This window comes from Mastomys coucha, unplaced genomic scaffold (assembly GCF_008632895.1).
Source record: "Mastomys coucha isolate ucsf_1 unplaced genomic scaffold, UCSF_Mcou_1 pScaffold20, whole genome shotgun sequence".
NCBI classification, from domain to species: Eukaryota; Metazoa; Chordata; class Mammalia; order Rodentia; family Muridae; genus Mastomys; species Mastomys coucha.
In genome coordinates, this window is record NW_022196903.1 from 113,965,624 (window position 1) to 113,983,157 (window position 17,534).

At 43.9% G+C, this 17,534-nt stretch overlaps 1 protein-coding gene across 3 annotated transcripts in view; it reads left to right on the forward strand.

Moving 5' to 3' along the window:
* Positions 1-17,283, forward strand: part of LOC116099513 (cat eye syndrome critical region protein 2 homolog) — a 107,198-nt gene extending 89,915 nt beyond the window's left edge. For 2 of the 3 annotated variants that reach the window (XM_031383227.1, XM_031383229.1), the window contains 7 exons: positions 14-140; positions 1,226-1,614; positions 2,898-3,023; positions 3,147-3,990; positions 7,070-8,486; positions 11,448-11,559; positions 12,556-17,283. In XM_031383227.1, the coding sequence (XP_031239087.1) occupies positions 14-140; positions 1,226-1,614; positions 2,898-3,023; positions 3,147-3,990; positions 7,070-8,486; positions 11,448-11,559; positions 12,556-12,561 (3,021 nt within the window). In that variant the 3' untranslated portion in view covers positions 12,562-17,283. The remainder of the gene's footprint in view (positions 1-13; positions 141-1,225; positions 1,615-2,897; positions 3,024-3,146; positions 3,991-7,069; positions 8,487-11,447; positions 11,560-12,555) is intronic. The other variant, XM_031383228.1, reaches the window with a different exon arrangement.
* Positions 17,284-17,534: the final 251 nt, after the last annotated feature.

Consider the following 17,534-nt stretch of genomic DNA (forward strand, 5'->3'; position numbering starts at 1 on the left):
TGTTCCATTTCAGATCCCCATGGATATTTCAAGCATGGAGAAGAAGTTAAATGGAGGTTTATATTGTACCAAGGAAGAATTTGTAAATGACATGAAGACCATGTTCAGAAATTGCCGAAAATACAATGGGGACAGTAGTGGTAGGTGGCTGAGGGCCTTTTTGCTGGATGTGTGTCTTCTGCATTGTTACAGTGGGCATGAAATGCTCTCTACACTTATGTGTGTGTCTTTCAGATTTTTTACTCTCTTCTCTTTTGAGATGGAGTCACTATAGTTTACCCTGGATTTAAAAACTGCATATGAGTGTTTTATTGTGCCTTGTACCCATTGAGGTCAGATCAGGCTGTTGGATCCTCTAGATCTGGAGTTAGGAATGATTGTCAGCCACCACATGGGTGCTGGGAACTAACCCCAGGTCCTTTGTAAGACAACAGTTAATCCCAGATGAGCCACCATGCTCGTTTCTTCTTTTGCCTTAGGACTACAGACAGAATGTATACTAACAGTTTGTGGGTCTAGTTTCTTAAACAGTGTCGCAGGAGTTCTCATTCAGCCTTGTGGACAGAGTCTCACAGAGAGAGGTCTGGTCTGTGTTGTACTGGGCCTTTTTACTGCAGACAAGATTGAATCCACCTTGAACTCCTGCCATTGTGTTTACATAGATGATGGAATCTGATGCTTCCTGAATGCTTAGCAAGCCCTACCACCCAGCAACATCCCTGAGCTCTAAGTTAGCATGCATCAACACAAAAGTGCTACAGTCTATAAAACAAGGCAATTCAATTATAGTACATACTAGTTTCAGTAACTTAGCCTAAAGAATTAAAATTTCATTTATTTGAGGTAACATACTATATAGTTAATGTCACATCCATACAGCCATGAGCAGAATACTTACAGAAACCACATCTTCATATTGTATATGTAGCTTTGCCGTATAATATTTTCCAGAAGTAGCTTTCCTTATTATTTTCAATGATTGTCTTTTTTTTTTTTTTTTTTTTTTTTTTTTTTGGTTTTTCGAGACAGGGTTTCTCTGTAGCCCTGGCTGTCCTGGAACTCACTCTGTAGACCAGGATGGCCTCGAACTCAGAAATCCGCCTGGCCCCACCCCACAGCAAGTGCTGGGATTAAAGGCGTGCACCACCATCGCCCGGCTAGTGATTGTCTTTTGTGCCTAGTAAAATATGTACCCTGGTGGTCAGTCTTCTTGTCTTCCTTCTAGAGTATACCAAGATGTCTGACAATTTAGAGCGGTGTTTCCATCGGGCCATGACAAAACATTTTCCTGGTGAAGATGGAGACACAGATGAAGAATTTTGGATCAAAGAGGATGAAAAACGGGAAAAAAGAAGGAGTCGGGCTGGTCGAAGTAGTGGAAGCCATGTTTGGACACGCTCCAGAGACACAGAAGGGTCCAGCAGGAAACAGCCACCAGTGGAGAATGGAGGAAAATCATTGCCTCCCACACGCCGAGCTGCCTTCTCAGGGGATGATCAGAGTAGCAGTTCCATACAACTCCCTCCAGAGGTCGGCACATCAAATGGCCAAGGCTTTTCTCGCCCCCTGCATTGTGGTAGGGTGCCTAGCCAGGCACCCCCTTTAAACCAGATGGTAAGAAAACCCCCAACTTCTCTGGTAATGTCTCTGAGCAACTGCATTTATAGGAATCTAGGGGCTAGTAACTTGTAGTCTTCAAATATTCATAGAGCACTGATTCTCAACTTTCATAGTGCTGCAACCCTTTAATACAATTTCTCATGTTGTGGTTTCCCCTGATCACAAAATTATTTTCATTACTCTTTCATGTGTGTGACCCCTTAGAGGTGTAATGACCTGCAGGTTGGAAACCACTGTCAGAAGATGGTTTGTTTTGATTTTGAAGATAGGGTCTTATCTAGTTCAAGATGACCTCAGACTTGCTGTGTAGTAGTTTTAGCTGGTCTTGAACTTCTGGTCCTCTTGTCATAAATGAGATGGGTTTTCTACCTATACCCTAGCCCCACTGTCACCCTCTCTTCATTTTGACCTTCTTTTCTCTTAGCCCTTTGAATCATGTATTCCCAAATTGGGCAAAACTTCAAATTAGAAAGGCCTGATCATAAGGGTTCTTATCAGTGATCATGGCTACTTTGGAAGGCTGTATTTTGAGGATCACTTGAGTCTAGCAGGTTTGAGACCAACCTTGGGCCACATAGAACTCCATCTCAAAAAGAAACCTAGAAGAAATGAAGCACAGAAGCATATTATTGAAGCTACATACCATGTTTAAAATGTTGAAATCTCATTATAAAGAGCTGGGGGTGTAGCATATATGAAAAAAGATATGCTTACCTATCATATGTGAAAACTTGTGTTTGATCCCCAGCACAGCATAATAGTGGGTGTGATGGTTGCACACCTAAGAGATGGAGCCAGGCCAGTTGGTGGTATAGACCTTTAATCCCAGAACTCAGGAAGCAGAGGCGGGACTGTTAACAGAGAGACACCCTGTCTTGAAAAAGAGAGGGAGGGAAAGGGAGACAGGGAGACACACAGACAGACAGACGAGCCAGATTAATCTCAGGATTAACCTCAGCTACACAGCAAATTTGAGATCAGCCTGCCTTCATGAGACCCTATCTCAAATAATTATAAGGCTGTACTTGAATCCACAATACCTAAAATTTCTGTAACTATTGTGGGCAAGGTGATTATTATTATTTTTTGTTTTGTTTTTTGAAACTAGAGAACTAGCTTTTTTTCCTGGAGATAGAAGCTGATTTGAAATTGTAGGCTGTTCCTGGCCATGGGGCACGTTAATAGCACATTAATGGCACATTAATTCCTTAGGAAATCCCTTGTTGTCCTTGATGATTCTTCCCTCACGCCCTTTCTGCTTTACTCACTGCCTTCAGAGGCCAGCAGCACCAGGAACATTTGGCTCGCCTCAAGGATCAGATCCAACCAACTTACATGGCTCCTCTCGAATCCCAGAGGTGCCCCCAGCAGAGCCCTTGCAACACCCACCCTTTGCTATACAGGTAAGCAGCCTGCAGAAAGACAGCTGGGAAGGTTCTGCAGCAATAATTGAAAGATTGCATCTTTCAAGGTTTGTTTTGTTGTGTGAATTCATATTCTTCTCTTCTTACCATTTTTGTTGTCAGGCTCCAGTTGGAATTAGTAACCATCGGGGATCCCTGCTTAGTGCTCCAGAAGACAAGAGATGTGGGGGGCTAACACACCTTTCCAATATGGGGCCACATGTCCCACCCTTACAGCTTGGGCAGATGAATTGTCCCAGTCAAGATGGAAACATGTATCCACCAGCTCCATTCCAGGCAGGATTTATTCCTTCTAGGCATGGTGGGACTCCAGCCCGACCCCCAGACTTTCCTGAAAGCTCTGAAATTCCTCCTGGTCACATTTATCATTCGTACAAGTATCTGAATCGAGTACACCCTGCTGTTTGGAATGGGAACCATGGTACTACAAACCCTGGACGTTTGGGGCCAGATGAGAAGCCTCACCTGGGGCCAGGACCCTCTCACCACCCTCATGCCCTTGGTCATGTGATGGATGGCCGAGTGATGAGACAACCTATCCCACCAAACCAGTGGACTAAACAGTCAAGCTTTCTACCTCATGGAGTTCCTTCCTCGGGGTATATGCAGCCACCCTGTAAGTCTGCTGGACATCGTTTGCAGCCACCTCCAACTCCAGCACCAAGTCCTCGGTTCAGAGGACCCTCCCAGGCCCTTCGGGAGGCACAAGGAGGGGAATCCATGATGGACAGCCCTGAAATGATTGCCATGCAGCAGCTCTCCTCCCGAGTCTGTCCCCCGGGTGTGCCTTACCACCCCCGCCAGCCCACTCCTCCCCAGTTACCTGGTCCCTTTCCACAAGTAGCTCATTCAGCATCGGTATGTGTCTCAGCACCCAAGCCTGCATTGGACAACCCTGGGAGTACACAGGAGATCAGTGAAACACAAGAACCTCAGGATGACCCAGGTAATTTACAGCGCCTTTTTCTTTTTCCTCTGACTTTTGTGTGTCAATTCATGAGGGATCTTTTCATACAGAATATGAAGACAGTATAAAGTGATGTCAAGCTTCCTATAAACTATTGGAGTTTAGGATAACTGATGTCCTTTTAGGTATAGAGGTATCAAAAACATAATTCATGAATTTACATGAATTACATACAGCCAAAAGGCACTTACATGTGAGACCTTCTTTTAGGTTTGCAGTTGTTGTTTATTCTTTGGTTTGGTTTGGTTGATTTTTTTTTTCTTTTCTTTTTTTTTTTAAAGATTTATTTATTTTATGCATATGAGTATACCACCACTGCTCTCTTCAGACACACCAGAAGAGAGCACCAGACCCCATTACAGTTGTGAGCCCCATGTGGTTACTGGGAATTGAACTCAGGACCTCCGGAAAAGCAGTCGGTGCTCTTAACCACTGAGCCATCTCTCCAGCCCCGTTTGGTTGAATTTTTTTTTTTCTTCAAGACAGGGTTTCTCTGTATAGCTCTGGCTGTCCTGGAACTCACTCTGTAGAGCAGGCTGGCCTCAAACTCAGAAATCCGCCTGCCTCTGCCTCCCAAGTGCTGGGATTAGAGGTGTGCGCTACCACGGCCTGGCGGTTTTGGTTGATTTTTAAGGCAGCATCTCTGGCTCTGGCTATCCTAGAACTTTATAAAGAGCAGACTAGATTCTCCATACTTCTACCCCTGAGGTGCACCCACCATGCCCAGCCTCTTTTTGAAACTTTTTAAATGTAATCTCATTTAATTAGAACCTGCCTTTGCACAAGCTATTACCAGTATCCTTGGGTTTGTTTTGTTTGTTTTTAATTGGGGGAGGTGTGCTTGTGGGGAGTCAGTAAACCTTGTAGAGAGTTAATATTATCCTACCATGTAAATCTTAGGGACTGTATTCAAATTCTCAAGCTTGGCAGCAAGTGCCTTTACCAGAAGAGCCATCTTGATTGCCCTAGTCTGGGCTCTTTCTGTATATCAAACTCATTCATGGTCCCTCGTGCCTGCACCTCCCAGGTGCTGGGATACTTGGCTGTTACCACCATGTCCATCCTATGTGTGTGTCTCTGTGTTGTATTTTGTTTTGGATTCAAGGATAATTTTATAGTCTAAAAGGAAAACCACAGGGCAACCTAACATTAAAACCTCAGCTGCTGTCCAGAGGAGGAGAATGGAGGAGAGAAGGAAGAACCATGTCATTTAAACTGGTATAGAAATTATCACGGCAACAAGTGGTAATACTGTGAGGAATGAAGCTTTAGAGAATAAAGAAGTACTGAATATTGGGGTGGAGATATTAAAAGTGTGCTTAGGGAAGAGATAGAAGAGCCTGCAGTGGTGGCTTTCCAGGTGTGTACCTTTAATTCCACCACTTAGGTTGCAGAGGCAGGTATATCTCTACAAAGTGAATTCTAAGACAGCTGGGTTTATTTCACAGAAGCCCTATCTTGGGAAAAAGAAGTAAAAAGAGATAAAGAAAAAGTTACACTTATATTCAGAAATTCTGGCAGACTGACAGCCCCACATGGCTATTGTTCTAAGCCTCTACCCAGTATCTTTGTTTCAAGTTGAGAAATTGAGGGCACAGTTATTTGCTGTTTCATAATGAGTAATAATTATTGTTGTAATAATTAGTGCAGAGTTTGAACCCATACAGGTTAAGCAACATCATGTTCTTCGTGTAGTTTATGTGTAAGTTATGAGCCTTTGTTACTATGTGCTCCATGTATGTGCAGAAGCCTGTAGACATCAAAAGAGGGCATCAAGTTATTTGAAGCAGAAGTTACAAATTGTTGTGACCTGCCATCTTGGTACTGGAACTGAATCCAGGTCCTCTGCAAAAGCAGTAAGCCCTCTTAACCCTGAACCATCCGTCCAGCCTCCACATTGTCTTCTTTATTGATGTACCTCATAGTGCATCTATCTGCATGGTCCATAGTGACAATTTCAAAAGTGATGACTATGAAATGTCTTCAGTGTCTTAATTATTTCCATCTGTCTTGAGTACATAACTGTGGAGAACAGTGAATTCTAAAGGTTGAAAAAGTTTTTCAGTAGTGTTTAAAGGCTGTAAAGATAAACTTGAAAGTGAAAAATGGGACTGGAGAGATGGCTCAGTGGTTAAGAGCACTGACTGCTCTTCCAGAGATCCTGAGTTCAATTCCCAGCAATGAACTAGCTATGAGTCAACAGGCAGCCTACTGGAGAGGTGGCACCTGCATGCTGCTGACATAGGAAGGACAGTGACTCAACATGCTTGACTGCCCACTGGCTGCCTCTAGCCACCCTCACGTGTCACCACACTCTTCAAGGCCTACTGGCACTCAAGAGGCTTACACAGAGCAACTGTATTTCAAGGAACCATTGGTGGTGGTAGTGGGGAGCTGGAGAGATGGCTCAGCAGTTAAGAGCACTGACTACTCTTCAGAAGGTCCTGAGTTCAAATCCCAACAACCACATGGTGGCTCACAACCATCTGTAATGAGATCTGATGACCTCTTCTGGTGTGTCTGAAGATAGCAACAATGTATTCATATACATTAAATAAAAAAATCATTTTTAAAAAAAGAGAGAAATGAATTCTTTTTTTATGTGCATGTCCAGTATCACATTTTTTTTTAATACCGGGGAATGGACTCCTTTGAACTCTTATGGAAGATGATGAAAATTCCACATGAAATTGATACTGGATCTTAAGTTTAAATTTTTTTTTCCTGGAAAAGGACCACATTCTCCTCCACATTTCAGATTCCTCTACCTGGAAGTCTGGAATTGGTCTATCTCTGGTCTCTTTCTAGTGTGACTATGACAACACAGGAGAGACCCAGATTTTTTTCTCCCCCAATAGCTTAGGTGTGTGCAGTGTTCTGCCTACAAAAGAGAATACAGACCCCCAAATGGTTACATCTTCCAAAGACTCACTGTGTCACATATCTAGCTGAGGTTTGTCTTAGCCTTGACCCATCTGGCGGCTTGTCAAGTTCTTTTCATTACTCTATCCACATGGTTTCAGCTACCAAGTTACTACTGTTTTGTTCTCCCTCCCAGCAGAGCCTTTGCCTGGACTTGAAGAGAAAGCAGCAGGCATCTCTTCTTCAGAGGGGGCATACCTCAAACAGCTACCTCACCCAGCACCTCCCTTGCCAGCCAGTTGTGCCAGGCAGAGCTCACCACAAGAAAGGGAAACAGAGGACTCCCAACTCAAAAGGGATGCTTCAGATTCTGCAGACACTTATAAAGCATCAAAGAACACGAACACCTGGCCTTTGGACAATAGCTACAGCAGCCCAGCTGTGCAAGGCTGTTTGAGAGACCTCTCCATAGTGGCAGAGACAGGGAATCTACCTGAAAATGGGGTTGTTGGTGAAGCATCTCCCTGTAGATCAGAGGGGAAGAGCCTTGATAGTAGTGGTTCAGAAAAGCCACTCTGCCCCAGGGGTAAAACATTGCAAGAAGCCGCGCCACGTACAGGACAGAATGCAACTACACCTTCTTGCACAGATCCCAGTTTGATGGCAGGCACTGTGAACCAGTTTTCTCCCTTGTACATGCCTGGCATAGAATACTCTAACTCAGCTACACAGTACCCTATGAGTCCAGGTTTGCAAGGCTTGGGCTCTATGATGGGAGGAAAGTCCCCAGGATCACAGCCTCAGTCCTTCTCTCCCAGGGGTTTCCAGGCTAACGGTCCTCACCCTGGACTCTTTCCCCGATACCGCCCCCAGCAGGGAATGAGATATTCCTACCAGCCTTCTTCTCAGCCTTCCTACCACCCTTATCAGCGGACTCCTTATTATACATGTCCACAGGGCTTTTCTGATTGGCAGAGATCTGTCCCTACCCAGAGAAGCCCAAGTGGACCCCCAGGGAGTCAACCTCCACGCTCCCTCTTCCCGGATAAGAATGCTTTGGCTGGTCTGCAAGGTTGTGAGACACTGAATGCTGCCTTAACTTCGCCAACTCAGATGGATGCAGTGGCTGCTAAAGTTGTCCCACCTGATGGACACAATTCTGGTCCAGAAGAAGAAAAGATGGATGAATCTGTGGAGAGGCCAGAGAGTCCCAAAGAATTTCTAGATCTGGATAACCATAATGCAGCTACCAAGCGGCAGAGCTCACTGTCAACCAGTGACTATCTTTATGGAACTCCACCACCATCTCTGAGTTCAGGAATGACTTTTGGTTCCTCTGCTTTTCCACCCCACAGTGTGATGCTGCAGACAGGGTCTCCATACACTCCTCAGCGATCAGCTAGTCATTTTCAGCCTAGGGCATACCCATCCCCCGTCCCTGCCCACCCACCTCCCCATCCAGTGGCCACCCAGCCCAATGGCCTCTCTCCAGAGGGTCCCCTCTACTGCTGTCAGGAAGAGGGCCTAGGTCACTTCCAGGCTGCGATGATGGAACAGACTGGCACTGGAAGCGGATTGAGAGGCTCATTTCAAGAAGTGCACAGACCACCAGGGTAAGGTTGCATTGGGTTTCTCTGAGAAGATAATAGTGGCTTTAGGAATACCAAGAAACACACATGAGCCGGGTGTGGTGGTGCACACCTTTAATCCCAGCACTTGGGAGGCAGAGGCAGGTGGATTTCTGAGTTCGAGGCCAGCCTGGTCTACAGAGTGAGCTCCAGGACAGCCAGGGCTATACAGAGAAACCCTGTCTCAAAAAAACAAAACAAAAAAAACACACACATGAATTGCAGACTTGATGGAGAGGACTAGGTTAATAGTTCTGTCTTTGCCATTTTCTTCCCCTGATGAAAACGAATCAACATTTAGACTTTTTTTTTTTTGTGGTGATAGATAAGTACCTCTGTAATTAGTATTTAAATGATTAGATTGTTTTTTTTTTGTTGTTTTTTGTTTTGTTTTGTTTTTTGTTATTTTAAAAAGATAGAGAAGATTGGGGAGGTTGGTTGTTTTTTAGTCCAGGGCTCACAGTGTGGCCTCTGCTGGTCTCAGACTCTGAGAAGCGTTCTGCTGTAGCTTCTTAAGTACTCAGACTCTAAGTGTATGCCGCCCTGCTTGGCCTGTCAGGGAAGAATTGATGCCGAAAGCTGTGGGCTAGTCAGCATGCTGCCTGCTTGACTTGTCACTAACCACAGTAAGAGGGTCTCCTTCAGGAAGCCTGCGTCTGCATGGCTGAAGTTGTCCTTATGTCATTCTTCCATATTGGCTGAATTTTTTTTTTAAATGTGGGCTAAATCAAATGTCCTCATGAGAGTGGTGATGCCTTTAATAAACCTATTAGGAGCCAGGTGGTGGTTGTTCGAACCTTTAGTCCCATCACTGCTCAGGTACAGGCAGGCAGGTCTGAGTAGCCTGGTCTATACAGAGGTAGTTCTAGAACAACCAGTGCTGTTACACAGATTAAACCCTGTCTTAAAAAAAAAATCAAAAGAAAAAACAAACTACAACAAAAAGAAACTTATTAGGGGTGGGATGTGTTAACATTTCAGAACACTAGCCCACGCCGGGTACTTGGTCCCATCCATAGCACCACCCAAAGGTGTGTGTGGGTGCACACAGTAAAATGGTCTACCTGCTATCCAAGTTAGTACTTCACAGGAAAACCAAGTTAATAGTACGTATAAAAGATAAGCCTGGCTAGGAATTCAAACCTATAACAAATCCTAGCACTTAGAAGTCTGAGACATCTGAAACAAGATCAAAGAGTTCAAGGTCAGCCAGGTATGGTAGTCCACAGCTCTAACCCAGTCATGTAGGCACATCCCTGAATTTGAGATCAGCCAGGCTACATAAATAAGATCCTGTCTTATTTTTTTTTTTTTTAAGGAGAGGAAAGAGTTCAAGGTTATCACTTTACATTGTCCAACTAAACTACATATAACTGTCTAGCTAGGCATGGTGGTGCACACCTTCGATCCCAGTGCTCAGGAAGCAGGGGCAGGTAGATCTCTGAGTTACAGGCCACATAGGAGGGGCAGGGCTCTGTTACACAGAGATGCCCTGTCTCAGAAGGGGGGAAAGGTTATAAAGGCTAATTAAAAGTGCCCCTGCCGCTCCCATCTTCTTTTTTTTTTTTTTTTTTTTTTCTTTTTCGAGACAAGGTTTCTCTGTGTAGCAGAGAACTCACTCTGTTGACCAGGCTGGCCTTGAACTCAGAAATCCGCCTGCCTCTGCCTCCCAAGTGCTGGGATTAAATATCCCATCTTCTTAACACCAAATTCTCTCTACCCACTTTTGACTTTTTTGTGACTGTTTTCCTCTGTTGGGGACAGGATTTGGCTGGGTAGTCCAGTGTGGTGTGGGACTCTTGTCTTGTTCCCTCAGCTCTCTGACCCTGTGACTTAGAGAGTGGGTTACACTGGCTCTCACATTTCACACTTTGCCTATTGCTCTGTGCATTTGCATTGGAGGCTTTTCAGGGGCGGGAGGTTATGTTGAGGGTGTTTTGTTTCATTTTGTTTTTAAGACAGGGTCCTGCTGGCTGTTCTGAAATTCTCTAATGAAGACCACGATGGCCTCTGAACTCACAGATCTAACTGCCTCCCAGTTGCTGGGAGTAAGTGTGTGCCACCAGGCCAGCTTGGTGTTTTGTTTTGGAGGCAAGGTCTTACTTCCTAACTCTGGCTGGCCTCCACCAGGCACTGCCTCCCCAAGTATGCTATCATTCTCTGCTTGCCTACAGGGTCTGAACATCTCTCAGTAACTGCTTGTTTTGTTTGGATTGGTGTTTTTTCAAAGCAGGATTTTTCTGTGTACCCTGGCTGTCCTTTGTAGACCAGGCTTGAACTCACAGAGATCCACTTGCTTCTGTCTCTTGAGTGCTAGGGTAAAAGGCCTGTGCCACCACGCCTGATGGTTTTTTTTTTTTTTTTTTTTTTTTTTGTATGTTTGTTTTGTCTTGTTTTGTTTTTTCCCTGTTGGAAACCACTGGAGCTTACATTGCAGCCATATAAGTGCCTCCTATGTATCAACTGAGCATCAGGATACTGCCCTTCAGCAGTCTCAAAGGGAAAAACATGGTGTCACTACCATGTCCTTACATTCCCTATGTGTTCCTGGAATGTCTTTCAGGCATTTGCTTTTTCTATTTCTTTTGTTTTTTTTCCCCCTGCTCCAGAATCTAGTCAAGGCTCAGGTATTTATTTTCATTTGGTTGTTGTATCTATTTAGTCTCTGTATAAGTCTTTTGTACCTTTAATATCTTTGACTTGTTTCTCAGTTCAGGCCAGTTTTCCAGGGAACGTTTCCCCAGTGCTGGTTTTTGTGGATTGGCCCCTTTGTTTCGGCTGTGTGTGTTTGGTTTAGGTGTTTGCTGTGTCACCATGATAGGCATGCTAAGACATTTTGTCCCAGTATTGATGCTTCTAAATTCACAGCAGTGTCTTCATGATTGAACTTACCTGTTCTTAGTAATCCCTCATTAACTCTTAACTGTGCTTTTCTTCTGGCTGAAGATTGCAAATGCATCCCATCCAGTCACAGTCCTTATTCCCAAAGACCCCGGCACCTGCAGCATCACCAGAACAGTTGCCACCACATAAGACCCCAACACTTCCTCTGGATCAGGTAAGAATTACTAAAAACTAGAGTAGTTCTAAAACCTGACAGGTATAAGCAATAAATGCAGGTTGGGTATCTTGGTCCCCGGGGTACTCAGGTCTCAGGTTTCTAGATGTTGGGATATAATCAGACTTTACTAGTTGATACATTCAGCCTGAAAACCTGAGCCCAAAATGCTGCAGAATGTGACTTTTTTTTTATTGTTATGTTTAGGGTTTAAAAGTTTTGGATTCTCTAGACAGTGGTGCATACCTACTGGCACATCCCAGCACTTGTGAGTTCAAGGACAGCCAGAGCTCTGTTTTGTTTTTTTGTTTGTTTGTTTGTTTTGTTTTTAAGTTTTTGGCTGACCTGTTGTACAGAGTGAGTTACAGATTGTTATGAGCTGCCATATGGGTGCTGGGAACTGAGCCCAGGTGCTCTGGAAGAGCAGCCAACCAGTGCTCTTAACCACTGAGCCACCTCTCCAGGCCAGAGACCTTATCTTAAGAGAAAAATTTAGAGCCTCAGTATTGGAGTTAAGAATGTTCAACCTCTGCCTGACTTCATTTTTCTGAGAATAGAGGTTGTTTTATTGTAGGGACTGAATAGTTTTGTACATGCAGTTTTATGAACCTGGGGATCCGACTCCGGAGATCATGAATCTCAGCTGAGTGCTCTGATTATCCTTGAGTTATACGTAGCTTTTGAGTGTGTTTTGGTTGGCAGTTTTTTGCTTTTGAGGCAGGATCTCAATGATTTTAATGATTTTAAATGAACTATATGATTCTAACCCTCTGGCACCTCCTGCTCCACCTTCCAAGTGCTAGGTTTACTGCACTGGATATTCTTTTCTTTTCTTCCCAGCTAGCACTGGGGCCTGGTCCAAATTGGAGCTAGAGGACTCAGACTAGCTTCTGGGGGTAAACTACTGCCTCCACAAACCTGTGTAGGTTGTTTTTGACCTACTCAATTATTGTGAGGCTAGGCAGTTGATGTAATTTAAAGTTTTTATACTTTCAGAGCTAGTCCAGGGAGAAACAAAACCCCAAGGAAATGGATGACTGTATGTGAAGACCCGAAGACAGGCCTGGAGGATTTGAAGGAATGACTGTTTGTACATCTCTGTCCTGTCATCCTGCTCTGCCTCTTCACTGTGAATCCAGCCATCCTCAGAGCTGAACTGCATAGGCCTTAGGTGCACGCTCTTTAGATGACTGACAGGCCTGTAGCTGGGATCATCTGCACAGCTGACAAACTTAACAAGAGCAAGTGTACCTGGAGTTCTTGCTGGCTTCTCCAAATCCCAAGACTTTTGTTCAGGGAAAATCACTTTAAACTTGGGTGGAGGGTACATGTAAGGCTGGAGTGGTGCTTTTAAACTTTCATGAGCAGCTAATCTCAGGTATATATTGGGAAGGGACTACTTGTAGTATTAATGTTTTTGGAGCTGGGTCCAGTTTACAGAAGTTTCATGTTGCCTTTTTTTAATTATATTTTTATTTTTTGTGGTGAATGTATTGTATATAGAGTGGGACAGTCAGGTGGGCACATGAAAGAGTTGGGAATCCTTCCCAGCTATGGCCAGCACACTGTACTGGAGTAGTCTCTGTCTTTATACAGAGCTTGGAAAAGAGACCCAGAAGATTGCAGCCTATATGTCATTTAACTTGCTTTCCTGGTAGCCTCCTTTCCAACCAGCCTCAGAGACAACTTGTCCTCCTCAGCATTCATTTCTCAGTTGGTTGGACGGTGCTGTCATGTGACTTACTGGGTGTTGCAGCCAGAGGGCAGGCTGCTCTCTATCTGGTGGCCTAAGTTCTGGACTTGGAAAAGCATGTCCCTTCCTGCTTGTTCCACCAGCTCTACCAGATAGTTGTAAGCCAGGAACTTGGGCTCTCTAGAGTGTTTTACTCATTAGAAGATAAAGTGGCTTCGTCATGGGCCTGTCAGGCCTGTGGTCTAGAAGGCATCATACAACGCTTTCTAGCACAAATCACATTTTGTGAAAGTGACTACTCAGGTTTGTTATGTATGTTAGTCTCAATAAAGAAATTGCACAGGTTCGAATAAGGAAAGTATATCCTATAGATTTAAATTTAAAATTAGGCCTATTTCAGTATGTGTAGTTTTTATCCAGTTTAAGTGAATCATAGTAGACTCAGTTGATTTAAAGTAGCTGCTGTCAAGGGCTAGTTCTTGGGAATTATTTGTTGTGTCTGTGATAGGAAACAATTTTACAGTATTAAATTACGTTACTATGGATTTAGAAGTGAATTACACTGGATTCTCCCTGTTTAGCCTTCTGTATTTTATTTTAGCTGAGATGTCACCAAAGTTAGGATCTATGTTTAAATTTTTGAATATTCCACACAGAATAAACCAAGGGAAATGCCCTGGAGTTTCAAGTCTTTGTAAAAAAAAACAAAACAAAACAAAAAACATGCTGTGGGATAATAGAGATCTCCATAAAATACTAATCTGCCCTTATATCTTAGAGTATAGGTGTGGGGAAGGGTCAATGGAAATTTCTCTCCAGTTCCAGTGTCCTCAGGAAATGCAGACTAGTCTGCCTGATGCGCGAGGATTGCAGGGAAAACAATTGGACACATCTGGGCTGTAGAGATAATTGGACCCTAGGACACCTGCTGTCTTGATAGAAGTGGCTGTTTGCCAACCTGCTGGCATTGCTGGGGACCCAGAGCGTGTCTCCCAGGCATGGCTCACACAGACAGGGAGTTTTCTTTCCTGAATCAGAAGCCAGACATCTCTGCAATTGAGTTTAGAAGACCAGTGAAGTCAGAACTGAATCAACTGCTGCAGTTTTTGTGTCCCCCACTAATAATGGGGGCTGTAAATCTCACCAGGACTGCTGCAACCATCAGGCCCGTCTCTGTCAAGGTACTAAAACCAGAGGCTGCTAAGCTGCTCACCTTCCATCTCGCCCCTTTACCTGATCCTAAAGAAATGCTTTGAACAACACTGGGTAGAGAGGAATTTGTGAGTTCCTTCATCCCTTCCTGGTTTATGGAAGAAATTAAATAAGAAATTGAACTACTGAATTAAGTTCTAATAACACTGTAAGAAGAGCCTGTTGTGTCCCGTGTGTAAATTTGGTGGTTCCTAGTACTTAGAGGACTTCGTACTTCCTCTCCTAGTCTGGTCCTAACTTTTACTGATCTTTGAAGTGCTAGGTTTCCTAGAGCAGCCAGAACACAGTGCTGAGCCTCTGTGATCACAGCCCTCGCCCACTCAGATGCAGACAAGATCATTGGTTTTTCCCTTTCTGCTTCCAGCACTTCTCTTCCAGGTATCTTACACAGATGCAATATTTTAAAAGCAGGTGCAAATAATTGTGTTTGCAGTCTTCTTCAGTAGGGAAATGGTTATGGAAGATGGACTACTTAGAAATAGTATATAGGGAGGGGTGTCTTAAAAGACTCACTTTTAGGCTAGGACCTACATCCATTGGTCACTGTGGCCTTGCTAGTGTGCTGACTCTCTGACCCCAGGAAGACATGGATGTGCATGATTGGAAGCACAATTATGATTTAGTGTTAGACTTAGCTTTATCAGATTTAGTCATAACTTAGAACCCGTAGGGCTTAAAAGATTCAGAAAGCCAAGGGGAGCCTTTTAGAAGGCTTATGAGTGTGTGTCTTTGTCTCCTAGCCCCACTGTGAAATATTTTTCTTTAAAAGGGAAAAAAAAATTAGCAAGAGCTGTTAGTTGAAATCCTCTCCTTAGAAGAATGTGAATAGGATAGACTATGCAGGGCTCTTGTTCATGTGACTTTTCATCCTATCTCTTAAAAATAAATGTACAGCCACTCTGCTTTCTGAGCCAGATTGGTTTTGGGTCACCTGATAGGGCACCTATCTGAGCCTGTGAACTGCTCTTCAGTTCACACTGAGCCTAGGCCCTAGGCCAGCTGCTCACAAACGGTAAACTTCACACTAGTCCATATATTAAACTATATGGAAAACTTTAAAGACCTATAGTCTCCTCCCTCTCCTTCCCTCAGCTCAATTAAATTTCAACTCTAAATGTCAATTACTCTAGCCTGTCTGTTGACTGGCCATTTGATGTTATTGTCTAATGGCATTTGTTTGCTGTATGGTTGTTCTCTATGTTAACTTCTACTGGCATTAAAAGGTGTGCATGTTGAATATAGTCTTAAACACACAAATGTCCCAATGTAGTTCTCACCAGGTTTGCCACCAACATTGACTTCAAGTCATACCACTTGGTCAGACTTATTTTAATGAGTGTTCAAATCTATAAATGAAAAACTGTTAACCTAATCCTAGGTGGGTGAGGGGCTGAAGATGTAGTTCTATGCACTTGCCTAGCATGTGCAGGTCTGGTGGAATGGACCTATAATCCCAGCTCTTTTAAGGCTGGGGGCTGGAGGATCACAAGTTCGGCCTTGCCTGAGCAACTTAGTAAGATGTGGACTCCAGAGGGAGAAAAGGGGTGGGGTATAACTCAGTGCTAGAGCACTTGTGCAGCATACCTGAGGCCATAGCTTCAGTCCTTATTTACCGCTGTCACCCCAAAAAAGAAACTAATTTGAAATTCCCCAGGAAGACTTAATCGGGAGTCAAGGTCAGGAGGTGTCAAAATCCTCAGGTGTTTCAGATGACCTCATTTGATCTTCTAGCATTGTAGTTCCCTCCTTGGCCTCCCTCCTCATATACTTAACCCTAATGTTCCCTTCCCAACAGTGTGTCAGTGAGTGTTCAGTCTAGCGGGTTTCTGGAATGAGGGCAGCTCTTGTCAACAGCTGTAGCAAAGACAATTGGCATTTGGGTGAAAACATGCAGACATTTCCCCTTCTCCCATGAATTTACAGCACTCACTGCTTTATTTCAAACGTCGTGGCACAGGCAGAGGCGGAAAGATCTGTGAGTTCAAGGTCTGCTTGGTCTAGCTTCAGGCCAAAGCTTAAATTGTGAGACCCCCTTTAAAATAGCAAACAAACCCCAAGAATGAATGTGACAAATGTGATTGATACTTGCTGGTGAAAGGCACTGACTACCTTTTTCTGTTTGAGTGCACTGAACTCCTTAGAGCCTTAGGACCTGTCGTGGACCTTCCCTTTGAGTAGATGGGTTGCATGCCCAATCACAGGCTGGCACAAGCTTAGCCTTGGTGCTAAGCTCTTGATCCCTCTCTGCCAGTCTAGGTTAAATATATTCTGTAGGTGAGGTGAGACAACAAGCTTACTACTATCTTCGCTTAAGTTAGCCACGCTCACTCCATCCTCTCCCTTGGGGTTCAGTGGGGACAGCTGTATGGATATTGAATAATTTATTGAAATGCTGCCTCCCTCCTCCCTCCACCTCATTTAGTAGCCTCTGTGGCCCCTTCATTTCTTTAGGCAGGGGATACTTCTCTCATTTGACTCGTGGGCAGCTCCTGGGGGCCCTAGCCCCAAATTGCCAGTCTGCACACAGTATATGACATTGGACATTGGTCTTTTGCTATGGAAATGAATGCCCTATAAACTGTCCTGGCCAGTACCTGAAAGGGGGAATGGTATTTATTTTTATATTGTATATATTTTGTCATGGTCTGCTGGTTCCCTGCTGTTTCATTGAGAGCGACAATTACCTCAATAGTTAGTTTGATACTGTGTGTTGGATAAATTTTGAAAGAACTTTTAAAAAAGCTTTTTTGATCTTTGGAGATCTGTAGATTTATTTCCATATGAACTGGTTATTTTGTATAAAGTACATTGTTAAATTAGCAAGGCTTTGGTGTGTGCCTGGTGTGTGTTCATGTGTCACCTTTATCATCAGATCAGACTCCTATTTCAGCAGTGCCCACCACCTGAAAGGATTCGTCCTAATCTCAATTAGATGCCAAGAATCTTCACAACTGTTCTTGGTTCTAGTTCCTGGGAAACGTTTTGATTAAGTAGATAGGTTCCTTAAATCAACTGTACTCTTAGACCAAACCACCTAGCTGCTTTTATCTTACTACACTTGTGTTATGAG